This window comes from Rhinolophus sinicus, linkage group LG14, assembly GCF_036562045.2.
Source record: "Rhinolophus sinicus isolate RSC01 linkage group LG14, ASM3656204v1, whole genome shotgun sequence".
NCBI classification, from domain to species: domain Eukaryota; kingdom Metazoa; phylum Chordata; class Mammalia; order Chiroptera; family Rhinolophidae; genus Rhinolophus; species Rhinolophus sinicus.
The window spans coordinates 18,042,355-18,069,813 of NC_133763.1; the positions used below are offsets into that span (position 1 = coordinate 18,042,355).

The 27,459-nt window shown below is 37.8% G+C and overlaps 1 protein-coding gene across 3 annotated transcripts in view; it reads left to right on the forward strand.

The window, feature by feature from the left end:
- CA8 (carbonic anhydrase 8) overlaps positions 1–27,159 on the forward strand; it is a 93,834-nt gene extending 66,675 nt beyond the window's left edge. For 2 of the 3 annotated variants that reach the window (XM_074318547.1, XM_074318548.1), the window contains exons 8-9: positions 7,811–7,976; positions 26,732–27,159. In XM_074318547.1, coding sequence (XP_074174648.1) covers positions 7,811–7,945 — 135 coding nt within the window. In that variant the 3' untranslated portion in view covers positions 7,946–7,976; positions 26,732–27,159. Of the gene's footprint in view, positions 1–7,810; positions 7,977–22,913; positions 23,723–26,731 lie in introns of those variants that run through there. The other variant, XM_019716202.2, reaches the window with a different exon arrangement.
- The last annotated feature ends 300 nt before the right edge of the window (positions 27,160–27,459 follow it).

Consider the following 27,459-nt stretch of genomic DNA (forward strand, 5'->3'; position numbering starts at 1 on the left):
AAAGCAGGCAGGAATTGTGGGATTGACAGGTGTGTGTGTGTGCGTGCTCACGCGTGTGTCTTTGTATGTGTGTGGAGGACTTGCTTGCTGTTGGCTGCCCTGTGCTTGCTGTCAGACTGTAAGAGATTGCAGCCTGAGTTGTCAGAGCTGGGGTGATGCAGTTGCTATTATTCTGTGAATGACACATGCAAAAGATCAAACCTCCCTCTGCATTGATTATACTTTCCCTACAATTGGATTCTAGGACAGTGATACACATTTCCTTATTGTTGCTTCAGGTAGCACAAAAGCTTACATGGCTTAATTTCAAAGCACTGAGGCTTAATGCACAGTGTGTTTTGTGATACTGGGATGCACTCACCAGCCTTTATATGTCATTGACACTATTAATACAAGCAACTTATTGATATAATAAGGTAATATATGTCATAGTTCTACCTTCCTTTTCTTTACCATTGTCATAGGCTGATGTTAGCATGTGGAATTGCTCTTTTGAGAGTGATCTGGATAATTTAATCACTAGTTCATACACTGCTTCATTTCGTAATTGAAATCAATGTTTTCCAGGCACCATAGTAGGCACTGTAAGTGGAGGTCCAATAAGATGTGGCCCTTCCTTTAGGAATTCATCACCTAGGGGGAAAGCCAAAGATTTACACTTAAAAAACAGTCATTTCATGTGCACAGTGCCATGGGATAGCATGAACATGGCCTTTTAGTATCAAACAGGAAAGGTGCCTGCATGAGATGCAGCCATCTGGTAGACCTTTCTCAAACCAGGTGGAGGGATGTGGTATGGGTGTTGGTGGGCACTGCCAATAGGGGGGAAGTGTGTGCACAGGCATGGAGGCAAGAGAAAACATAGTGCCTCTAAAACTGCACGAGACGAGGTGCAGGAAGGGAGCATGGGCCTGACCTCCATCACAGAGCACAGTAATAACCACAATAATTTCTATTTTTTGAAACTCCATTAGTATTAGCCTTGCTGGGCCACAAAAAAGAAAATTCTCAGTTTTACTTAGAATTCCATAAGGATTCCCCTGCTAGCATGGTATTGGGAACATTAGTGTTGAGCTGTGTTGTGAATGTTACCTGATGTCCCGTAAACATGAGATACAATATTTTACTACCATGCTGACCAGTATGTGATGCTACAATCCAGAGACAAATCATTGTGCCTTTGGGTCTCGCTGGCTACAGAGAAAACCTTACTTTGTGTTGTCCCTCCAAGTAAGGCCAGTGACAGAGTCTCACTCACCAAGTCATCCTCCTCGATCATCGGCCAGGTTTTCTGAAAGGGGATGTGTGTTGGAAGGAATAATCTCAACTACTCTGGAAATAGATGATTTTCCAATTAGCTGTAGCTTTTCAAGAAAAAAGATTTAGGTGCTAATAGCACAAAGCTCTATTACAGCATCTGTTCAGAGGATAGCAATGTTAAAATGTACGCACACACACACACTGACACAAACACACTCTCACACACAGACACTCAGACACGTGCATATATTATATATTAAAATATAATTAGGTGTGATTTAGAAAAACATTATCATCTTAAGAGACTATAAGTCAGTCTGTCCTTGACTTGCATGTTTCACTGTTGCTGCTCGTATAATTTCAGAGAAAGCAAAGCAAACAGAGGAAAGGTTCAGAGAGGGCAGTAAAAATGAGAGGGACCAAAGGGAGAGGATGTGATTCTAAAATCTAAACCACGAAAAATTACAAAGTCTCATATTATCGCACTTAATGAAGAGCAGAGAAAGGTGGAGATACAGAGACAGCGAATGAGAATTGACATGCAAAATAAAAGGAAGAGCAAATGGCAGGTGGAGTCTACACAGCTGATTATATTGAGAAATATAAAACTACTATTCGGCGGTAAGAAAAGATGATATAGGAACATTTGTGACAACATGGATGGATCTTGAGAGAGAAATGCTAAGCGAAATAAGTCAGACAGAAAAAGCAGAGAGCCATATGATTTCACTGATATGTGGTATATAAACCAAAAACAACAAAAGAACAAGACAAACAAATGAGAAACAAAAACTCATAGACAGACAATAATTTAGTTGTTACCAGAGGGTAAGGGGGTGGGGGTGGGAGATGAGGGTAAAGGGGATCAAATATATGGTGATGGAAGGAGAACTGACTCTGGGTGGTAAACACACAATGGGATTTATAGATGATGTAATACAGAATTGTACACCTGAAATCTATGTAATATTACTAACAATTGTCACCCCAATAAATTAAAAAAAAGAAAACAAAAAAAAAAACTGTGTTGAAGAAAAATGTTTCCTCTTATGTCATAGGGTTAACATGTATGTGATTAAGCTGCTGGGTATTATTATGGAAACGACTGGTATCTTGAACCATCGTCTTCCATAGGATAACAATGTGTCCGCACTAGCACATACAGAAAAAGCTCTCAGTCTTACTGCTTGATTCACAGCCACTTGATTCAAGGAGGAGAAGTTTTCTGCTTCAGTGTAGTGCTCACAATTAAGCCTATAGGGGAACATTTATATCTTCCCGAGTACTAAGAATTCTAGATTATGGAACTGGAAGCCTTGCATTTTTCATATTATTCTTGGTTTGCATACCATATGCTGGGGAAGACACACACACACAATTGGATGGATTTGAATGAGTGTAATTTTCTTTTCTTTAATGATCAATAAGCATTACATTAAGATAAACAGTGGTCTAAGCATTAGGAAGCCAAAATGAAAACAATGTTTTTTCAGTTATATTGTTATGTTTGGAAATGAGATTCCAAGAACATAATCATTCATCAAATCTGACAATAGAAATTGTAAGACACATTCTGACTTCACAGAGGCATTAAAATGTGAACAATACTCAGAATGATAAGATGTGGTGTTTTGATACAATGGCATATGCACGAGTTGTGTGCACACACACGCATAGAAATGGATTGATTGTTAAGTTTTACTCTCCTTTTCCTGCTTCCTCCTCTGCCCTTTCCCCCTAACTAATCTATTTCTTACCTACTTTCTCAAATTAGATGCATCTATTATTTCCTTTCTCTTTCAACATCAAATAACACCAGTGAAACAAAAGAATATGGAATATGTTCGTTGTTTTTCACTGTGTGGCTATATGTCTTTTAGAACTTGGAAAACCATTTTCAGTTTTGTTTCTTCTCCATCTCGCCTCTCCTTGCCATCCTTTCCCATTCCGTATTTCCTATGGATTGAAAGTGGGGCTCTTCCTAGCTCCCCACAGCCATGCCACAGTAAGGCATGGTGTGTGCCTGGCCTGTGGGATCTGGGAGCTCACACGGTCATGGAGAGCTGAGGAGGCTGATATGTCCGGGCTCAATGGCAGGCCTTTCTTGTGTTTGTGTTCCTTATGGGATTTGAGGGGCTGTTAGCCCGAAAACCAGGTTGTTGCAGGGCCACGGCATGATCCTGTTTGAAAATGACTTCAAGTAGTTCGGAACATTTGTCGTAAATTTACTTCTGTATCTATGATTCTCAGACCATCCCCTGGAGAGATCGTGAAAACACGGATTGCTGCCCCCCCCCCCCCCCCGCCCCCCCCTCCAGCTGCTGATTCACTGGGTCTGGGGCAGGAACGAATGTATACCAGGAAGCACAGTTTGAGAACCACTGTTTTTTATCCAACAGCATTGATCTCCATGTATAACTTAGCTCAGCACTCTAACACCAGAAGCTGAGTTTCTAAAGTGTAGCACCAGACCAGCCCTGGCCCATGGAATCGCGACGTGAGCCAAATATGTAAGACTAAAATTTCTGGTACCCACAGTAAAAAAGTCAAAATAAAAGGGGGAATTAATTCAAGTAGTATATTTTAACACAATAGATCCCAAATAGCATTTTAACATGTCATCAGTATAAAAATCACCGATGAGATTTTTTACAGTCTAATTTTTGTCCTGCATCTGACTTTCAGTGTGCTCTGTACTTATGGACATTTCGACACAGATGAGCCACATTTCAAATGCTCAGTGGCCACAGAGGGCCGGTGGCTGCTGTGCTGGACAGTGCAGCTCTAGGCTTTTCTCTCTCTCCTCGGAGACTCCCTCTTTCCTCTCTTAACATGTATTATTTCTAGGCACTTGTGGGAAATTTTGTATATATTTCCTCAGTGTCTTCGAAGGTAGAGACCACTGCCTCTGTGATCAGATATTCCGTGATCTGTAATTCTTGAGTAAGTTCCAATATGTGTGGCTCATCAGTAACTCTCCTAAAGTGATGATGGGAAGACCGTGGCAGAAACCAGGGCTGGGGACTGGAATAAGAGGAAAGTTTACATGAATGTTACTGGGAAAGGATGGTCTCTTCTCTAAGATCGTTCTAAAAAAAAAAAAAAAAAAATCGGTCAGATTAAGGAGTAAGTGATAGAATGAGTGTTGGTTTATAGACAAGAGGTCAGTAAGAAAGAGGGAGTAATGATTTTAGAAAGAAAGGTAGACAAATGGGGTACAAGAAAATGAAACAAATGAAAACAACAAAGCTGCAATATATGAAGGGGGGATAGACATATATCTGTATGCATGTAAATATATATATAAAATCTCACTATATATATGTGGACTATTTAAGTACAGTTTGATTTTGACTCTTTTATTTGATTGTTACCATAAGGAATGATGTTACTCTAATTCATGTATCATCATTGATTGATGATAAAATGAGAACACCACCTTTTATGGGTTATTTTTCTCTTTTAACATGATGACACAACACATGAGATTAGAAGTCCAAATAAGTCAATTACTGGATGTGTATATGAACTTGGGTACTCCTGAAAATAGTAAGTGCCAAAGCTCAAACCCCGGACATAAACCCTTTAAATGCACCCATACAGAAAGCAATTTTAAAAGCTCAACTTTGAGCGAGTGATCTGGTTCATAAGTCAGTGAAGGTTGGACTAAATGTCTTACTTAGATCAACTGGAATGTAACCCAGATTCAGAGAACAGTGTCTGTTCAACTCTGCTACCTTCAGAAGAGGAGGATTTGTCTCTGAAGTGATGGATCTTTGTTCTATCTCTTTTAAATTGGTTAAAAACAAATACCATATTTAAGTAGAGTAGTGTTAAAAATTGGCAAAATCGGACATACTGATATATGTGATAATGATAGTCTCTATAGTGCCTTGACGTTTGAATTTTGTTGAAGACTTTTATCCTGAGATTGTATTCTGTTCATTTCTCACCATCTCTCATTTCAGTGTGGGATAACGCAGTACGCACTGGAAACCATTTGAAGTGACTAGAGGGTTTGAAGGGTGGTTACTTCAGAAAAATTGGCATTTCAGAAGAACGTGTTTTTCCCTCGATCTCTGTTGATGTTTGAATTATTCCAAGTGTTGCTATGATCAGAGAAAAACATTTCTTGTGAGATGGTTCTCTCCAAGAATGCAATGATTTGAGACCAGTTCACTGTGGGTTCAGATCGCCTCTTCTAGAAGCTGTTTTCACAGAAGGTGCTTCAGGCTGAGGCCTGGAGCTTGAACTATTTATCTGCAGTTCAGAATATGTAAATGCAAAATTAACCTGGCTTTAACATAAGCTTCCAAGTCAATAAAAATGGAGAATTTCTTAAAATAGTCATGTTTCTAGCCCACATTGCTCATCAGTGGAGGCTATTAAATATGGTAACATGTAAAGTGAATGCAAAGAGAGATGACTTTCTATTTTCCCAGTCAATTGGTTTATTACTGACAGTCAATTTTTAGCATATGAAATTGGAGTTAAATATTTATCCAAAATGCTACAGATTTGACTTCAAAAGAAGTTGTGCTAGTATTTATCGAATACTTCATGTGTGTTTATAACTGTGCTGAATGATTTTCATGCATTATCTCACTTACTTCTAACTTCACTCTTGCAAATACTGGTATCTTGTCTCCCCTGTATACGTGTGGAAACTGAGGGTTAGAGAGGTGAAGTAATTTGGTCATTTGGGTCTCAGGGGGCAGAGCCAGGATGAGAACCAGCCTTTTGATGCAGAGCCCACTGACTTTACCTTCATATCGTTCTGGTTGAAAAAGCACAGGGTCCTCTGACTGACCGGGTTCATTTCCACTCCACACTTAGGGGAAACTAAGGAAAAATACATTCCACAAATAATTACAGGGGATACTCATGCAACCTTGTCTCTAGAAACTTTCCAGATGCAGCAAGCTGTAGGTGCTACCCATATTCTCACTCTGACCCTAACAAGGTCTAGTGAAAGCCATTATGTAGTTTAAATAGCTAATTGCTTGTTTGACTGGCACTTGTATATAACTACAGCATGTAGGTGTTACTTAAAAACAACAAAACAACAACAACAACAACAAAAACAGGATGATTGTAGTTGGGTCAAACTTATCCTATGTAGGGAAATCAACTAGTATTTGGAGACATGGGAAAATAACATTAGAAGTCAGATTTCTAACCTGGGTTCTAATCTAACAAGCCAGTTAATTTTTCCCCAATGCTGTTTCCCAACATGTACATGAGTGGATTGAATTAGAATCTTGTGAGATGCAACTATTTTGGTGTCAGGGAACCTCTACTTAGGAAAATTCATGAAAACTTTTGCATATCATTCAGGTGTTTTATGGGCCCCCTAAAGTCTGTAGGGGTTTCTGGACTTTTACGAGAGCCCCTGAATTAGTTGATCTCTTGCATTTTCTTTCACTTTATGAATGGGAGAATTCTCTTGCTATGCTTGAAGAACCTTTGTAGATGTAACTTTCTAATACACTGTGAACTTTTGGTGGATTGATGCTGATCAAATCATATTTGCTCAACATCCTGGGATCTATACAGGATATAGGTCTATTGATTGGACTAGAATGTCTGAAGAGGTGGCTGTGGACCAGGGAAAAAAAGCAGGTGGACTTGGAATTGTCAGATCTAGTTAGTTTGGAACCTTCCTAGCCTCAGCTTCCCCTTTTGTGTAAGGAATGAAGAATGTCTGTTATGTGATAATATAGTATTTAAATGAAATAACAGATGGTGAGCCCTGTAGGTAAATCATCTAATAGATAGGAATGAGCCTAGCAAATGTTCTTCACACGTTTGCTTGTTACTTAGATACTTCTCAGAGGGTCATGTCTGGCAGGCTACGGGTTCTTAGGAAGTGCAGACTTAGCAAGTCAAAGAAACTGCAGTGCGGCTGATGGGAAATGTCCCTGGGCTCTGTGGGAACCTCTTCATAGGTAATGGGAAACCACAGGATCTGGAGAGGCCACTAGAAAAGGGGAGATGAACTTGAAAACCACTAGTGCTCAGGGAGGAAGTTGGGCTTAAACTTTTGGAAACTCAGAGGTATTTTTTTGGACCTGTGTTCTCTAAAGGGCTAGAAGAGCAGCAAAGAGAATCTTTTGATGAAGGAACCCTCCATCTAATAAGTCTAGCATCTAATCAATGTGAACGTACAGCAACATCAGAACTCATTAATTAAAATGTTCTTGGGAAGCTTATTAGCTTAACACATTCATTCATTCACTTTTTCTTATTATCCTACTGGCAGGTATAAAAGATTTGTGAGAGAGGTGCGTATCATTTTTGCATTAATTAACCCAGCAGGTTGCCATGGCTGTTGGGTTGACGTTGATACCTCTACTTCTGTTGTCTTTATTTCTCTTGCAAGGTGTCAGGTCTGGCAGAATTAAGTCTGTTTTCCTTTTTTTGAAGTTTAGTTTTTATATTCTCCTTTTTAATTGTGGTTATTTATGTATATTTTAAGTCATTTATGAAACTCCAATCTTGTTACTATCTGGTAAATGATTAATCTATTTTTTTCTGCTTTTATTTTCAGATTGAAGAATTCCGAAGGCTGAGGACACATGTCAAGGGGGCAGAACTTGTGGAAGGCTGTGATGGGATTTTGGGAGACAATTTTAGACCCACTCAGCCACTTAGTGACAGAGTCATCAGAGCTGCATTTCAATAGCCAAAGAGAACAAGACAAGTCCTCCTTTTGGGTACGTGCAGATTAAGTAAGGAAATGTGCACACAATTAACATAAACCTGTCATATCAGAGTTACTCTTATGGTGGTCCTGATAATTTTGCAATTTGAGTGTACTTTATTTTGATAAAATTTATGACACATTCTCAAGCTTCATTAATTATAGGTCAGGTGGTTTTCTAAACTTTCATGCAATGTTGAAAAAAAATCTGCAATCCTTATATTTTCTCATGAGAGCAGACTTTCATTCCAAGTTTTGCTTTCATAAGGAAAGGGACCCCGAGGCAGAGAAACTGACATGCAGTAGTACTTCACTATGTTGCACCCTTGAACCTGCAGCAGTCACTTCCTCATGGCTGAGGAACACAAAGGAAGAGACTAGAGGACGTGAGCCTCAAAGCTGACCCTCACTGTCTGGTTGATCACCTAGTTTATGGAGATAGGTGAAGGCAGACCTGGCATGAATGAAGATTCGTGTCCTAGGGAAGTGCATGTATTTAATAGGGCAAGAAGCACTTGTTAATGATCTGAATTTGGTATATTTCTTTATTAATTGAAATATAATCTATACATTTTAATATATTGAATTCAATGTGTGTATTCCTAACATAATAAAACATTGCAAACATGGAAAAGATAAAATATACATAAATGACTATTGACTGGATTATTTCCTTATCTTGCAAACTACCTAAAAGTGCATACATAGGTCAGTGTGCATGGCTGACAAAACACTGCTTCCCATAAGAGAGAGGAGCTGTTGGAATAGTTTTGTAGGTAACAGGACGGAGCTTTGACTGTTTAATGGAGCATTGGGAGTATGTACTCACACACTAGAGTGGTACATGGGGCTGGGGAGTCACACATGAATAGAAATCTCTGGCCTCAAGGAGCTCACAGTCTCATGAGTTAGACAGTCAACACAGGAATTATAAAAGGTGATCATTTTGTCCATGTGTTTCCCAATCCATTTTCCTGCCTCTCTGTTGTTACTGTGTAGGAGGTACCCAGAACTCCAGCCAGACGGTTGTTTTGTCTTCTGCGATTGTGCTTTGCTCATACAGTCTTTCCTTCCCTACCTTTTGCCTGTTGAAATCCTAGCTACCCTGCAGGCCCAACTCAAATACTGCTCTCAGCATGAATTCTCTGCTTCTCCTTTAAACTGTACCTCTCATGTCACATTCTTCCATTTAGCTGTTGGTGTGTTTCTTACTTTTTCTGTTACCGTGTTTCCCTGAAAATAAGACCGGGTCTTATGTTAATTTTTGCTCCAAAAGATGCATTAGGGCTTATGTTCAGGGGATGTCATCCTGAAAAATCGTGCTAGGGCTTATTTTCCGGTTAGGTCTTATTTTGGGGGAAACACGGTAGATTTCAAGCTTCTTAAGAGTTGAAACATGTTTATTTTACTTTGACTCCATCGTCTAACCCATAACAGTTTGTATCTTAAGTGTCTTTAGACAAATTAGAAGTCGTTTAGAACTATACATGACCCGTAGGGGCCAGCCTCATGCCATTCATTCATTCATTCATTCATTCATTCTCAGTTTTTACCTTAGCCAGTATAGGTCATCTTTTCCTTCTTCTAATTTTGGAGATGATGAGGGCCAGACAAAGTTGCCTTTGGTACAAATGAGAAGAAACTTTCGGTAACATATATGGTAACAATGGAGAAAATCCAAGAGTGCTTAAGCTAAGCCTTATAGTAGATGAGCTAAAAAGCAAAAAATTTCCATCAAAAATCATTATTGAGCACCTACCATGTGATTGGTTCTGGGCATATAGAGGTGAGAAGAACAGATGTGGTCTCTGCCCTCATAAAGCAAAGTCTGACGTGGGGAACCTGACAATGGACAAATAAAGACTTCAGAAATATACAATGGCAAATTGTAATTAATTCCATGAAGAAGAAAAAATGTCATGAAGGAGATTTCTGATAGAGGGACTATGTTTTGCAAAGGTGCCGAGGGGCTACTCCCTGTGGAGGATGTGAGAATTTGATGCACTGAGGTCCCTGAAAGAAGACCCTGTGAGTCTGGGGGAAAGAAGTTAAATGGAAAGCTAGGGAGGGCCCATTTCTGAGAGGGCCGTGTCAGCCATATTAAGGCATCTTAATTTCGTTGTGGATGCACTGAGAACTTATAGACTTTCACTCAGGGGAGTGGCCTGATCACATGTGTGTTTTCAGTAGATCGTGGGGTCTGGAGAATGAATGCATGGGATGATAGGGCAGGGTAAGAGTGGGAGGATTCTGTGAGGTCTGCTGAGTAAAAGACGCGGAGGCTCAGATGCTAGAATAGAAGTGGATCTGGAGAGACGTTAGTGCATGTGAAACAGACCTTGAAAGTGATAGCTAGTGAAAATTGGACAAGGGTGAAGGAAGACAGAAACATCAAAGATAAATTCTGGGGTTTGGGCCTTTGGAAACCGTGTGGATAGCATGTCAAGGAGTGACAGCAGCAAAGCTGGAGGAGACTCTTTGGGATGGAAAGATAGAGTTGGAGCATGTTGAATGAGATGCCTGTCAGTCACAAATAGTGGACCTGTCTGTCATGAAGGTAGCTGGAATTTTGAGAGTGGAGATCAGAGGAGCGGTCTGAACTGAATATGGGAGTTTTGGCCTAGAGAGTCTGTCTGTCTGTCTATCTATCTAATCATCATCTATCTGTCATCTATCTCTGTCTACTTTATCTATCTATTATCTATCTATCTATCTATCTATCTATCTATCTATCTATCTATCTATCTATCTATCTATCATCTATCCATCCAGCTATCTGTCATGTTCTAGTACTACATAGGGATTACATCATTAAGTGTCCATAAAATCTTATGTGAATCTTTACAATGTGTTAACCAAAGCACAGAGAAGTTAGGTCACTCCCTCAAAGTAATGCAGTCATTATGCAGCAGATCCAGAAATTGGACCCAGGCAGCCTGACTGGCAGAGCCCTTTTTCTTAAACACTGCATGACAGAGGTCAGAAAGTGTCCCCACACTGGTGGTCAGGGTGGCATGATGATGAAAGACGCTATTGCCATGGGACGAAGTGGAATGTGAAGGGAGAAGGGGGCCAAGATACCGTGTGGCCGCAGCTCTTGAACAGCTGGGATGGGGGCTGCAGCTACAGAGAGGGGATGAGATTGAAGGAGACTTTTTGTTAAATTGACATACAGCATTGTGTAAGTTTAAGGTGTGCAATGTATTGATTTGATACATTTATATATTGCAATATGATTACCACTGTTAGCTATCACCTCTATCATGCCACAGATAGGTCATTTCTTCTTTCGTGGTGAGAACAAGACTTTTTTTTAAACTAAAGAAATGCTGGAACTTTTCTGTGTACTGGCAGGAAGGACCCAGTAGATGGGGGAGGGGCTGAAGATGCTGTTTCTCAAAGGGACGAGTTCTAGCCGTGAAGTCTGAAAAGTTGAAAGGGGATGGAATCCTAAGCAAATTTGGAGACTGACTTTTGTTAAGAGCATGGACACTTTATGTGCTGTAACAGAAAGGAAGAAGAGGTGGTGTTTTACAGGCTTAGTGATTCCATGCCTTGGCTTCATGATTTAAGGAAGAATGGCAAAATGTGGTAGGAGGGGCAAAGGCAGCCAGGAACATGGGAGATTGGAGCAGAGTGAAAGGTGGAAGGGTGGGCTTACAGGAGCGACCCAGTAAGAGGGGCAGGTAGTGAGGTGTGATGAGGTTTGGTGAACATGAACTTCTCCAGTCTAGGTTATTATACCTCTGTGAATATCAGTAACTAGAAAGGACACTGTTTAATGAAATCAGATTATTGCCTTGAAGTTTTGATCCATATTTGCTCCTAGACCAGAGTTGTCTCTCTCTAAATATTTAAATAACCATCACTGTTTTATCTCTTTCTTACACACACACGCACACACTGAGAGTTTAATGTTAATGAGATTATGTATATTTCAGATACTTCATAGTCATTTTTTAAAAACTTTTATTTATTTAAGTGTGTTTTTCCAGGACCCATCAACTCCAAGTCAAGTAGTTGTTTCAATCTAGTTGTGGAGGGTGCAGCTCACAGTGGCCCATGTGGGGATCGAACCGGCAACCTTGTTAAGAGTACTGCGCTCTAACCAACTGACCTAACAGGCCGCCCCATATATTCATTATTTGATAGAAAGATAATGTGTAATTTTCAGTCTTTAAATCAGTTACAGTTTAGGTATTTTAAAAAGGAGGATGGATTTGTGTCCTTGTCTTGGAGTCTGAGATTACTTAAAGGGGGTCATTTTTCCAAAAATTCCTAAAAATTGTGTAGGAATTCTTTCAAAGGCAACTCCAATTCTGACTTCAACCTTTTATGAATACATTTTTTGATCCTTTTATCTTGAAATATGTTATACAAATCTAGTTATAGTTCTACATAAAAATTACATTGGGAAATCAGACTTATGGATATGTGCTTTTTATTTGATATTTAATAATGCCCTAAGGCAGGTAATTCAAATTTTTATTAAAGTGAAATGATTTGACAGTCAGACTTTGAATTTAATGCATGAATGTTTCATTTAAGCTCTTGGAACTGAAAAGAAAAAAAACTTTTTTTCTGGTAGTTCTCTAAAAAATGTTTAAAATAATTTAGATTTATTTTAGCTGTTTTACTAAAATAACTTTAGTTTTTAGACTTAAAATGACGTTTTTTTACATGACATGTCTAGACATCTGAAGGACTTTGATAACCAAGACTTATTATTCCCATGAATAATCTGTGACTTTTTATATTACCATTTAGAAGTATGAACTCTGATTTTGTACTTCCATAGAGAATTAGCATATAACTCACCCAGGTGCAGAGCTAGTTCAGATTTCTGGCAGCCAACTGACATTAAATGATTCTTTACCCATTACATTTTCCGTATGATGTGGGAGAACCAAATTTTAACAGCAACAAACAAAAAATAAGACCAAGCGTTATGTCCAGTTTATTTGTCACTCTCGGTATCATGATATGGGCACTAATCTATCAGTGAAATGATTATTTGCCTGTTTGTTTCATTAAATATTAGCCCGTTTTAAAAGGCTACTCTGACTGTTCAAAGACACATCTATTTCTTCTGTGACTCAAGTATTGTTAAACCACACACATGTTTAAGATAACTATAATTAATTATAATTATTTCCTTTCTGTAAAAAGCAATGCCACAAATCTCTTTAAATAGTTTTCCTTTTTCCTTGTTAAAAGGGGAAAATATAAGCATGCCTCAAATGGATTAGGAAAAAACACCCAAGCGTAGAAGAAAAAACCAGCGTTATTAATCAAGCATCTCTGAATGATCCCTTTGTAAAACTTGCCCTCATTTTTCTTCCTGGATCTTTGAAGTTACTTTGGACTGTGTTGAGCTCCTCCCCACGTGTACCTTTTCAATTAATAGTGTTGTCTCTTAGCTTTGATGAAGCTGTAGCTAGCATCCATTCCTTATCAGTTTTCTTTTATAACCTGGAAGAGTTATAGACTAGGAAAGGATAAGGCATTAGAGGAAAGGAGGGGCTACATAGGGAGCGGGAGAATGTCAACGTAGAATGACCAAGTAGGTAAAAGCTATTATCCTTACAGGATAAATGGAAAGCTCAAAGCCACATTTTCAGTCAATACAACTTGGACTCTCCTCACTCTAACAATGTAACATGATGCACAGCATTAGGGTGAGAAATGAAAGCTCGATGGATATAGCTGTTTTCTATTTACTGTATCATATAGAATTTCTCGAAAATGGAATGGATTTCCTAAAGGATTTCAAAATGATTTCAGGAAAAGGCCACAATACCAAGGGTACTCAACCTATCCATTATATTTTGATTATGTGATATAAAAGTTGTTATTAACCTAAGAATGAAAAATATCAAAACTGTATAGGTGTTTCTTTCAGATTACTACACAGGGAGACTAATCCCTGCTTCCACATTATGTCCTTTTTCCCTTTTTATGTTTTGGAATTCTTAACTATTTATTGTGGATAAAAATTCCTGAGTGATTTAGTGTTTTTCTGTCCTCTCTTCCCCCCCACCACCAAGAATTCAAACAAAATTGTGTTTGGGCAGAAGAAATTAGAACATTTTGCCATCAAGGACCAACGTGTAGGTTGAACATTAATATATACTGCTGATACCTTTAAATATAGTGGATTGTAAGATTTTAAACCTAAAGGATATATTTTCCAGAAGAAGATAACTGACACCAGATTATCTCCTCTAAATATATTCTGCTATGCCTTTCACCTCATGGATGCTCCGTTTTGGTAATTTCCCCCAATCAATTTTTCAGCTTTATTTTCCACTTTGAGACTTATTTAAAAAACCTTATAAAGAGGTATTTGTCTCAATTTTTTTCTCCTTTACCTTCTGCCTATTCTCTCTAGCCCTCTTTTTTGTGATCAAGTTTATAGAATTTAGCTCTTTCACTGCATTAATTGATTTCAAGTTTTTTTTTCAAATTGTGTCAAAAATCCACACAAAATAAAAAGTTGATATTTTGACTGTTTTATGCATTTAATAACATTTTGAGCTGCTTTGTACATAAATGACATTCTTTTTATTTTAAACCTTTGTTATATGGTAATAAACTTACCATTATATTTATTGCATTTTAGCAAAAAACCCTCAAAACATGCTAAGTGGCATCAACTGGATAGTGCAAGCCACAGGAAAGCATATCTGAATGTCGCAGCAAAAGAGTGAGGAAAGCAGAGTCACCACAGAGCTGGGGAATCTCAGCCCTCGCTCATGGTGTCCTCGTGGCCCAGCCTGTGGGGCCTGCTCTGTCTGTGGGTGGCTCATTTGCAGCCACAGCTTTTGGTACCACTGAATGCAGATGACCCACTCATTTATATTGCTAGACCAGGTCCTCTGTTAAGTTCTAGAATTGAATGCCCCATTCTCTGTATGACTTTTCTCATGGATGTGTCAAAGGCGTCTCAAACTCAATACATATAAGATTGAATTTATGATCTTCTTCACAGACCGGCTCTCTTCCTGTTTTCTTAGACACCCGAGTCATATTTGACACCTGTCTTCCTCGCCTCACCTCACATCTCCATTTATCATCCAGTTTGGCAGGTTTGCTTTCTGAGAGCTCCCAAATCCATCTATGTGTCTGCATTTCCATCAGCACAAGCCATAAAGCGAGCATCGTCTCTCACTTGGACTGTTGCAAAGAGCATCCTCTCTCTCATCTACATAGGATTGTTAACGAAAGATTTATAATACAAATAAAAGACATGGATGACATAGAGCACTCAAACGTGTGTTTCATCTCTGATTGATTGGTATGAGAGTGTTGAGAAGGATTCTGAATCCACATCTGAGCACAGTGGGAAAGAGTGCTCAGATATGGATTCAGAATCCATAACTAATTGGCACCATCTGCCATTGGGGATTGGTGGTGGTACTTTAGTTTGTTATTGCTGTCCATATAAAAGGTAGTGTTATTGGCATCTGATTTAAATGTCTCAGCGATTCAGGCGCAGACTCTTTTGAAAATGGGCTTTGGAAAATTTATCTGCATTAGATCTAGTGATACATAGCTTGATGTTAGCAATTACAAGGAAATACAGAAACGTGAAATGATGAAGTTCCCTGATTTAGCTTCTTTTTAATATTTTCATTTCATTATGTAATAGTTATGGTCCTGATGATTATACGTAGCAAATTGCTTATTTATAGCAAAACCGAGGAAATCTGAAATCTTAGCTTGGAAATGAAAAGGCATGAGGGTGAGGAAAGGCTTACGGCATGATGTTGTGCAGGAACTTGGCCAGACCTCTTCGTTAGGGATGGAAGCCATCTCCTGAAGAAGGGAAGGGGTCAGTTAGAGAAGAAGCCATGTAAGAGGAAAGGTAGATACTGACATGACCCTCACCATGGTGAGAAATGATGTGTTTTAAGATATTTTAAATAAAAATATGCCATACAAAATTTCTGCTCATTTAATTATATAGGTCTTGGGTATTTCTGTTAGTACAAATAGGTTTGCCTTATTTTTTTTGGCTACTTCAGTTTTAATTAAACAAACATTCCCATTAAAATTTGTTTTGTTAACATATGAAGCTACAATAATCTAGACAATGCCCAATATTTTGGACAAAATATGAAATATTTGTTAGATAACATGGAGCTTTTCCTAATGAAGAAATTTGCCACTAGGTAACACATTCTAAAAATAAGTGAATTGTTAAAACAATAAAACCCCATTGGTCTTCGATGGGTCTGTTTTCCATTGCAGTGCTTCTTTAAACCCCTTCAAAATTTCTGAATTTGTTGTACTTTTAGTGGTTAGAAACTCACAAAGGGAGTTAGCCTTATCTGCAGAAAATATTTTCAGGGACAACTTAGAAGCATGGAATTCAACTGGATCTCAAAAAGTTACTTAATCTAGTGTTCTGCCTGAAGAGGTCTTCAACTAAATTAGCCCAACTGATTACTACACATATCTAGAAACACACGGGCAGACAAAGCCTTTTTGTCTGAGAACGTCTACTTCAGACTTTTTTACTCCTGCCTAATGCAAAAAGGAAAAAAAAAAAAACCCTCATGAAATACTGTCTGTAAAGTATTAACTAAATTGGAATGCCATTTTGATAGTAATATTTTTATGGTTTGCCATAAATAAATATTTTTTATTAATGTAACTGGTTATATTCCAAGATTTATAGTTTTCTCCTTTTTGCAGCTTGTGAAGTCCCATAACCTTTATGCTGCAGAGAAACTCGTGATTTTTCAGATATGAATGTTTGCTCTGATTTTACTATGGGGACAACCAATAGTTCTCTAATATCTTTTCTTTAAAGAATGATTATAGTTAGTGGGTCTCAGCAATAAAAATCACTGTAATGAGGAATAAAAGATTGCAAATAAGAGTAATAATGTTATTAATCATCCAAGTTAGTCATTGGTGGCACATTCCTGTACCTGAAATATTTCCATAGGAAATAATGCTAAAATCCACATTTACTTATAATTAGGCATAATACAAACCTTCTCTCATTATAATAGTTTCCCAAATCCCAATTCAACTTAATTTCATTGATTTTGATTTCTGAACTAAAAGATCTAAACTTGAACTAGTGAAAAATATATAATATGTGCATTCAATTAAGAAGTAATTAGATGCTCAATCACCCTTACAACACACCAGGGATTAGGGAAGAAGGAAGAAAAATGTGACTCACTGTAGCGTATAAAACAGTTTTGTTAATTAGTTTTGTGCTAATTGAGATTGGAAAATTGTCAAAGTATCATAACATAGGTTTACTTCTGAATAGCCTTAAAAGCTAAGTTCAATGTTTTATGATACTTTGATGTAGAATAATGTAGAAATGACCAAGCTGTATGATTTATCCTAGAGTTTTGGTTAAAGTTTATACATTCATTCTAAGTTATACATATTAGTGAGTATGGGAAGGTGAAAACCAAATGCTTTTTTTGTATGTCAGACATTCTGCTGTATTTTATCTGGTAAATTAGATAAAATCCTCACAAAAATTCTGTGAGGCATGTGTTTTTATTTTCATTTTAGAGATAAAGAAACTGAGACTGAGAGGGGTTGAGTAACTTGCTTAATGTCATAACCAATTAAAGTGCAAAGCAAGGATTCAAACCCAGGTCGGTTTAACTGCAAACTCTGAGCTCTTTTCACTGCACAACATTACAAATAACAAAGGGCAGAAAATTATGAAGTCCTTGTATAGTTTTGCCTTCTTATCTCTCTCTCTCTCTATTTTTTTAAAGATTTTATTGGGGGAGGGGAACAGGACTTTATTGGGGAACAGTGTGTACTTCCAGGCCTTTTGTCCAAGTCAAGTTGTTGTCCTTCAATCTTAGTTGTGGAGGGTGCCATTCAGCTTCAAGTTGTTGTCCTTTCAGTCTTAGTTGTGGAGGGCGCAGCTCAGCTCCAGGTCCAGTTGCCATTGCTAGTTGCAGGGGGCACAGCCCACCATTCCTTGTGGGAGTCAAACCAGCAACCTTGTGGTTGAGAGGACCCACTCCAACCAACTGAGCCATCCGGGAGCTCAGCGGCAGCTCAGCTCAAGGTGCCATGTTCAATGTTAGTTGCAGGGGGCACTGCCCACCATCCCTTGCGGGACTCAAGGAATTGAACTGGCAACCTTGTGGTTGAGAGCCCTTGCTCCAACCAACTGAGCCATCTGGGAGGCAGCTCAGCTCAAGGTGCCATGTTCAATCTTAGTTGCAGGGGGCAGAGCCCACCATCCCTTGCGGGACTTGAGGAATTGAACTGGCAACCTTGTGGTTGAGAGCCCACTGGCCCATGTGGGAATTGAACCGGCAGCCTTCTGAGTTAGGAGCATGGAGCTCCAACTGCCTGAGCCAACTGGGCTGGCCCCTGCCTTCTTATCTCTTTTAAATAAGTTTCTGGGAATGAGATTTCTAGAGGAAAAGGACAGGCATGTTCTCGTTTTTGGTAACATATTGTTAAAATACCCTCCATAAAGGCTTATGCTAATTTATACTTATACCATTGATTGAATATTTTATACAAGGCATTTTTGCCATTTTTAAAAATCAATCGCTCTGTATCCTTTCCACCTCTCTCATCTCCTTTTCACTCCTTAGTCTCTTGAAAGGTGTTTATCTCCTACCTGTTGAAATTGCTGTGGCAAGAATCACCTTTGATTTCTTTTTCTTCTTGTTCTTTGTTGCCATGTCTCCAAATATAATACATGTTCATGGCAGAAAATTCAAACAATGCAGAATAAAAGGAAGAGGAAGCAAACATCTCTCAAACCGTCCTCAGTGACAGCTGTCACCAGACTGGGGTATCCTGGTGAACATAGATGCCCTGTCACTCAGTGGGGGATGGCTCAGGTTCTATTCTGACTTCACCACCAATTAGTTGTGTGACCTTGAAAAAGTTACTAATATCTCTAAGTCTCTTTTCATCACATAAAAGGCCAGAATAGTGTCTGCCTCATAGGGTGGTTGTGAAGATAGGATGAGATGAGAATCAAAGGGCTTAGCATGTTTTTGTTCCACAGTGTAAGTATTCAATAAATGTTACCTTTAACATTGTTTTTTGTCCATTGGATCTCTCTTTATGCATATATATCTCATATGGATATGTAGACATGTAATGTTCCTTATGGGATTATATCATGCAGGCTATTTTTCTATCTGCTTGATGACATATCTTTTCATGTCATTGAAGAGCTATATGGCATACTTTTAAATGATTGTACATAAGTTGCCTTTAAGTATGTACCAAATTTATTGAGCTTTTCTTCTATTATTGTATTTAGGTCATTTCCCATATTTTGCTATAATCAACAATACAATGGTTAACTTACGCATTTATTTCCTTACAAAATTCTTAGTAATGAGATTATTGGGTCAGAGACTTAATTGTTATATATGTATGCAAATTGCTATCCCCAGGGGTTATATCAGTTTATGTTCCCACTACCATGTGTTTAACTAGACATTTATTTCTCTTTACCAACATTGAGTATTTTCTATTTTTCAAATATCCATTTCATGGGATATTATTTATTCATAAAAGAGGAATGAAGTGATGACATATTTTTCAATTTTTATCCTTGCCAATCAGATTAAAAATGACTCTGTTACATTAGCACAAGCGTTCTTGTGAATATTTGGTTTTATTCCTGCATTTCCTGTTCTGTTCCACTGATCTGTCTATTCATAAGCATCGACCATAATGTTTGTGGCAAGAGTGTATATTTCAGTATTTGGTAAGACAAGGTCCCTTACTAACGTTTTTGGCAGAATTTTCCTGGCTATTTTCACATGTTCAATTCTTCCAGGTAAATTATAGGATCATTTTATCAGAAAGATTGAAATAAAGAATAAAAGAAAAAGAGGGTGGGAAAAAGATAAAGAGAGAAAGAAAGGAAAAATAATCTTGTGAGAAGTTTTCATTTGGATTGCATTGAATATATAGAGTAATTTGAGGAGAATTGACATCTTTAGAATATTGAATCTATCAAGGAACAATGCGTAAGTCTATGTTTATTAAAGTTTTTTATACATTGTATATTCTCTCTTCTCACTAAATTTACTCTTGGATGTGCGTTTGGGCTCCGGAGTCTGTCTGGGGTGTGGCTTGCTGGGGATCACTGCTCTTGCATCTGCTGTACCACAACTTGAGCAAATTATTGCTGTTCTTTCAGCCTCAGTTTCCTCATTTATGAAGTGGAGATGCTAAGAGTCATACTTCTTACAGGTGTTGTGAGGATTAAATGAAACAGGAAAATGCAAACTGCAGTCTTAGCAGAGGGCTAGCATTCAATAAATGTGAGTTATTACGAATATTGTTATTATCACTATCAATTTTGATTAGTGTCATTTTCCATTTTTATATGGGTTAATATTTCATTGAAAAAATAGTTGCTTACGTCTGTGCTGGCTTTCTTACTAATCTTTCCTATAGTTTCCAATAATAGTTTAGCGTTTTCTAAATAGACTGTGATCACATCTGTAAATATGATAATTTTATCTCCTCCTTTCTAATATTACTTTATTGAATCATCTAGTACTTTCAGAGTAATGTTAAATAATGAACAGTGATGTCTGGTATACCTTTCTTATTTCTGATATGCTTGGATTTCTATTTCCAAATCCTGTGGTATTTTGCCCACTCACTTTTTTTGAATCTTCAAAAGCATTTAACACTCTTGACCTCTCTTTCTGTATTTATTTTCCTTCCTCGTGACCTCCTACTGTTACTAGTGGGTATGTTGAAAAAGAAGGTAGCTATATGCCCTTGCTTGTAATGGAAGGACGTTTATTTTTAACCTTCTGTTTTGTGAATGACAGTATTCAAAGGGCTGTGTGAAAATATAAACATAATCAGACATACACTCTCCCCAAAGGCGTTTACAATCCTCAGATCTAGCATATCACTATTTCTTAAAAGATTCTTATTTTGGAGATTTTACATTGAATTATCTGAATTAAAGAGGGGTGCTTTAAGACGGTTATCAACGACCTGAACCAGACTCACTGGAACTTAGGTCAGCTCTGCAGTGGCCTCTGAGAATTAGAACATGTGTGCACATGTGCTTTTTTATTTTTGGTAGCTTTTCAGGAAATTCTCTACTAGTGATTTGATTTGCATTCATTCCCTAGGGTGTCTTCGTAGAAGATAATGTAAGGTTCAGAAATAGTTACAAGGAAGATAGCATCTGTTATAATTATATCGAAATAGCTGATAATTTAGAAGACTTCTTAGGATATGGCCATACTTCAAGTTCTCATTACGAACAGTGATCATTATATAATGGAACATTTCCTTTTATAGTTAAGCTTTCTTAATATATATATATATATATATATATATATATATATAAATGGGTATTTGAAGAAAGTCCCAAAGGGGAGAACGTCAGCCTGATTACTTTTGTATATTCAAAGTCTCATTTCTTTGGGTTGTTTTACCATGTAAATTTATATTCTGATTACTAAGTAATGCAGTTATTATAGAAAGTTTAAAAAATACACAAATATATAAAAAGGAACTTTTATATCAAATAATAACAGCCCATTAAACATAGACAATTAATTTTGTTTCCACCACAAATTGCAATAAAATAACAGGAAAGAGATTTTTTTTATAAGTGCACAAACCTACAAGCATAGAGAAAACAAAAGAGGAGACAACAGCAACAATATTTTGGAAACTGGAAACAGGTGGTTGTGTGGTAATGGATTTAGCAGATGTAGGAGCAAGCCTGTTTACATGACAGAGAATCAAAGTCCCAGGAATTGGTAGCAACAGATATCTCTAGAAGCTGGAGGGAAAGGAGGCTAAAATAATCAGTACTGGTAAAAGTTTAAGAAGCAGTTGCATCTCCAAATCCTCTCCCAATCTTTGGTGGATGCCTGGAGATACTTACCCTCTGGAGATGATGAAGGGAGAGTCTGTCTATTAGGGGACGTAGGCATAATTGAGGATCAGGATACCTCCCTGAAAAAAGGATGAGTAAATGGCATTCTCATACCTGGTGTTCCCCTCCTCCCCCATTTGGCCTCCAATATGTTGGCAGAAAGTCCTCTACTCAAACAAGGGTCCAGAAGGAACCTTCTGGAGAATGTGACACCCAGGGACTTCTTTACTGAACTAGCCCAGTCGGTTCACACTCTAGTGAGAGCGCCCCCTGTGTGCTTGGAGTCTCCACTCTGGTCTCTTTGTAGTAGTTGTTCCCTTTCTTAGGTATGAACAGTTAAGGATATTTGCAGAAAGTCTATAACATGTAACAGTCCAAAACAAACAAGAATGCAAGGTATGAGAAATAAATACTTCGGAAGAGAAAAACTTCAAAATAGAAATCATTCATATCTTCAGAGAGGTAAGGAAAGAAATTGCAACTGTGGCATTGGAATAGGATGTTATTAAGAAAAGGAACCTTTTTTTAAAAGGAGCTGTTTGAAATTGAAAACATGAAAGTGGAAATGAAAAATTTTATAGCAGAATCAGAAGGCAGAATTGAAGAAATTTGTCAGAAAGTAGAGCAAAACCAGGAGAGGATAAAATAAGACTATTGGAGGATGAGTTTAGGAGCTCCATGATCCCACTCGGAAAGGTAGAGAGAGAACAGAGGAAATGGAGCAGCAAAATCATTCATAACATTTTCTCAGAACTCATGGACATAAATTTACAAATTTAAAGACCCACTGAATTTCCAGCACGGTAGATCAAAATAACACCCACACCAAGGTACTTCATTGTGAAATTTCTTGACACTGAGAGAAAATTACAGGGAGAAAAAACACACAAATCAAAGAACCTGCAATTTGAATATGAGACTTGTCAACAGCAACACTGGAAGCTAAACGTCAGTGAAGCATGACCTTCAGATTTCTGAGGGAAAATTACAGCCCACCTAGAATTCCTTAGCTAGTCAAACTTTCAATAATTTGAAATAACTTTTCCACGTCATTTTCAGATATCAAAGTCATTGAAAATTTACTTCCCAGGAAACTACTGGAAGATATGCTTCACCAAAATGGAGTAAGCCAAGAAAACATGTGGGATTCAGGAAACAGATCCAACAAAGGAGAAAGACAAAGGAGATTGCCAGAATGATGGTGAAGTAAGAGTCTAGGCATACAGGGTGTCAGTCTTGATGTGAGCATATGAGAAGGTTTAGAAGAGTTTTGTTTAGGAAGATGAAATTGACAGAATGCATGATATGTTGTAACTTCTTGAGATCAGGCAATTGATAGGTAGTTTTGAGTTGAGTACGTAGAAAACGAAGGTGGAAAAAATCAAGATAATTATTAACTCCAGAGAAAAAAAAAAGATATGCTTCAGGAAAGGAAAATTGAAATGTGAATACACATAGTTTGTCTCTGAATAATATTTACATTATCACAAGAATCGGAACTGAATATTGATTCGGGCAAAATTACTCTATAACCATATTGGGAAAATGGGGTGAAGGGAAGAGTTGATGTGTGCATGGGTGATGTGTGCATAGGGTAGGGCTGACATGACGAAAGAGGGTCACATCTTCATTCTCCATAGGAAAAGGCAACAGACAATAAATGCTAAAACAGAAAATTGAAAAGGAGCAATACAGTCATGCTGCTTAGCTCTATGATAATAATCGGCTGAAAGAGGTGACGAGGAGGAAATTGGTGGCATATGGGACAGGGGACTGATCATTTTTGTAACCTTTTGGAGCTATTTAACCCATTCAACTAAGTGCATGTATAATTTTGATGCAAATAAAAACATTAAATACAAATAGGAGCAACTGCTACTGTCATTTTGTTATACTTTTTATGTATGTACACGCGCACACACATGCATTTTCTGGGAGTGTTTGCTTCAGGCCAGGTATTGTGCTGGACCTTGGGAACACAGCGCAGATGAGATGGAGTATGATTCCATCCCACAAAAGCTTTCTCTGATATGCTGAAAAGCAAATTTCAAACATTTGCTATGGAAAATAATAGGTCATACAGTACTATAGGTCTGTTTTCAGCAGTGACATGTCTGTAAAATCACCTGAAATTGTCACTGGTAGTTCAGTTATATGCCTGGGAGGCACTGTTGTCACATATCCACTCTCATATTACATTTTCACACAAACCCTCTGAAATAGGTATTGTTATCTGAGGCTCAGAAGGGAGAGGTAGATGGCCTAAACTCTTACAGCAAGTTAGTGGCAGAGTTGGGATTTGAACTTGGGTCTCCCACATTCAATATCCATACCCCAGACTGATCAACGGAAACATTATCCAGGTGATCTGGTATCTGCAGTGAACAAAGTGAAGCATTCATCTTTGGGTGGAGCTAATGCAAAGATATCTTCAGGGTTCTTTGGCATTGGGAGGTGACATTTTCTTTTTAAAAAATTGAGGAGAAAAAGCTCAATAAACATAGGGTATTACTTTTAGTTTCTTCTGTGAGAGATTTTAGCAGAGTGAGTACCTAAATTCACCAGCAGAGTGCACACTAAGGTAAATTAGAATTCATTTGGCATTTATTGAGAAACCTCTAAATCAAACCCTTAGAGCTTCAAAAATGAATGCATCACCAAAGAGCATGTACATCTGTTGCCATGTCAATGTATGTTCAATGTTAAAATGCTGTGGATTAAGACATGATCTTGTGTGATTAGAGTGATTGCATATTTACATACCTATATGTAATATTTTGTTTGATGCTTTGGACCATGGTTGCTTAATTTTTAGAATGGTTGGATATATTCTTAAAATGAAATTTTATTACTTTCATAAGCTTGGGTATTTGCCTCTAGGCCAGCCTTTCCTGAATGTGTTCTGAGGAGCCACATTGGGTCATCAAGATGTTTGTTAACACTCAAGAGGTGACTGTCCACATAAATTTGGAGTATCCTGGATATAATGTTCTCCTATTGGAGATTTACGTGCATATTAGCGTGTTAGAGACTCTGAGATGGTTTTCTATGAAAGAACCATATTTTATTACATTTAACCAGAGTTTCCACTGTGTTTTTTTTGAACGTGGGTTCATTATTTTCAATTGACTTCTACAGTTGCATGGAATGCATTTTAGGAAACGGGGAACTTCAGGTTATATTCCTTTTGCAGAAAATTCACACGTCGTGAACTTTAGGCTCCTTTTAGCTCTGAAATACTGTGGCTTTACAATGGTGATTATTAGTCAGTTTCATGTTAGTCATTTTGATTCCTGTTAATAATTTGTTGGGTTATGTTTAGTTAAGAATATGCATACTATGACTTGCTAGTTAAGGAGACACAAACCACCCACACGGGGTCGGCAGGTAGGTCCCTCTGCATCTGAGCCCCCACTTTGGGGGAGTGAAAACCCTGGGGCCATTTTGATAGAAGGCACAGGTTCAATACCGTCACACAGAGGAAACAAAGTCACGAGGTTTCTTGCTTGCAGATCCCAGAATAGAAGCGCGATGAGTCTTGGGAAAGGTAGTCCTCCGTCCCCGGGCCTGAGCGAGCAGGACATTCAGAACAGGGCAGTAAGCGCCTATTCTAAGGTGGTTCGGGTGGCAGCCACTCATTTTCCATGGGCTCAACTCCGAGTGGTCATTTAAAAAGGTGACCCGGGAGAGTAAGGCCGGAACTGGTAGCGGGAATTCTAAACTTGGTTCCTTATCTAAATGTCCAGACTCTGGGTGTGAGCAGGACTGTCACACTGTAAAAAGCTTAGGCAGCAACTCAGAATGGCAGATTTCTCACCACATGGGTTGTAATTGTCAAATATATACATAAACAATGTCCTATTTTACCTTTGAAATTATATCTTAGAGGCATAATCTTAAAAATTTGGTCATGACTCAACTATCTTATTTGAAATGAGTTTGGAAGTATATACTCCAGCATTATAAATATTTTCTAATAAATTGTAGAGATTATATATATATTTATGTGTGCATATGCATACATGTGTATATAGACAGACACATCCATACACACACCATATATGGCCAATTTTAACGTGTACTCCATTGTATCATAATTTATTAAGGAAGGAAGTCACTTGGTTTGTTTCCAGATTTTTGCTGCAGTGAATATCCTTATACAAAATCTTTGTCTGATTGGATGGTTATATCTGTATGGTAAGCTCCTAGTAGTATAATTCCAGGTCAAAAAGTATATGCATTCTACATTTTAATGGATGTTTATTGTCCAAAAGATTAGACCAGTTTACATTTAGTAGCAACTGTATGAAAGTGTCAGTTTCACCACTCCCCTCTCTGGAAACAGGCGTGGGATGTTATTAAACTAAAAGCTGATGTCATTTTCCTAATTGGGAAATTCATGATCTCAAAAAGTACTATTGTTTCATGTATCATTCTCCATTTATTATATCTCCATTTGTTTAATAGAATTGTAAAGTTATTTGGGGACCAGGAAGAAGTGGTTTTTGTGCTGAAGCAGTTACTATCTGCAATTATTACACATGAGATTAATGACAATAGCTGAAAGCTTTATTATTAAACATGCTATGTGAATTTTTCTTTAGAACACAGTTCAAATATTAATTAATTTATTTGACTTGAAAATATTTGTTTCTGTGACATTTTGCATGAATAGTTGCTGCCATAGCAATAAAATCATGGTAGACTTTGTGAAAAATTTGCAGAGATGACAGACTTGAGCCTGAAGATAGTTTTGAAATGTCACATTTCCTTATGAAGTTTTCAGTTTTCACTGTCTCTTGGAGTGTAAAAAAGACTTTTCAGTCGGCTGTGGAGGAATGTCAGTAACACAATCGACTCATTCTTTTTGCATAAAGGAGGAAGACAGTGGTCGTATAGTGCCCTTGGATGAGAAATGGAAACCTCTGAGCTGCAGCTTCGACGCCTGCATTGTTTGTCTTCATCTGATCCAGCTTTGATGGACATCGTGGCAGTTGCCTGCACACGTGCTCGAATGAAGTATTAGAAATGGCTACACATTCAAAAGAAACCCCATATTATATAGCCACATCACTGCTGCTAGTATTCATATTTTTGCACATACTGTTTATTGCTTATGTGTAGAAGAAATGAAACTAGTTTCAGAGTTGTTATTCATATGAATATATATCATGTATTAATATTGAGACAAAAAAATACATTTCCAGCATTAGCAGTCCTTCATTTCCTGTCTCCAACAGAAAATTCACTCCTTCGGAGAATAATGTAATTCTTGATAATAAAATAAGAGTTTTGATCAAGAACAGTACACAGCTTACAAGTGGAATGTAAAGGATGAGTGAAAATCATATTGCACGTCATTTTTGAGCCCTCATACCACAATTGACGTCAGGCTGGTTTGTTATTATGGAAAACAGTTTGGGAGTTAATGCAAGAACATAATACTCACTTTATATTACTTTCTTACTAACAGGATTTATTTGAATATATGAATCTAACCATGTTTATTTGATAGAAATTGTGGTTTCTAGGAATTTGGTAAAGGTATAGGAAATAAATAGGACAAAAAGAAAATGGGTACCTTGAATAGCATTTTTTCCATGAG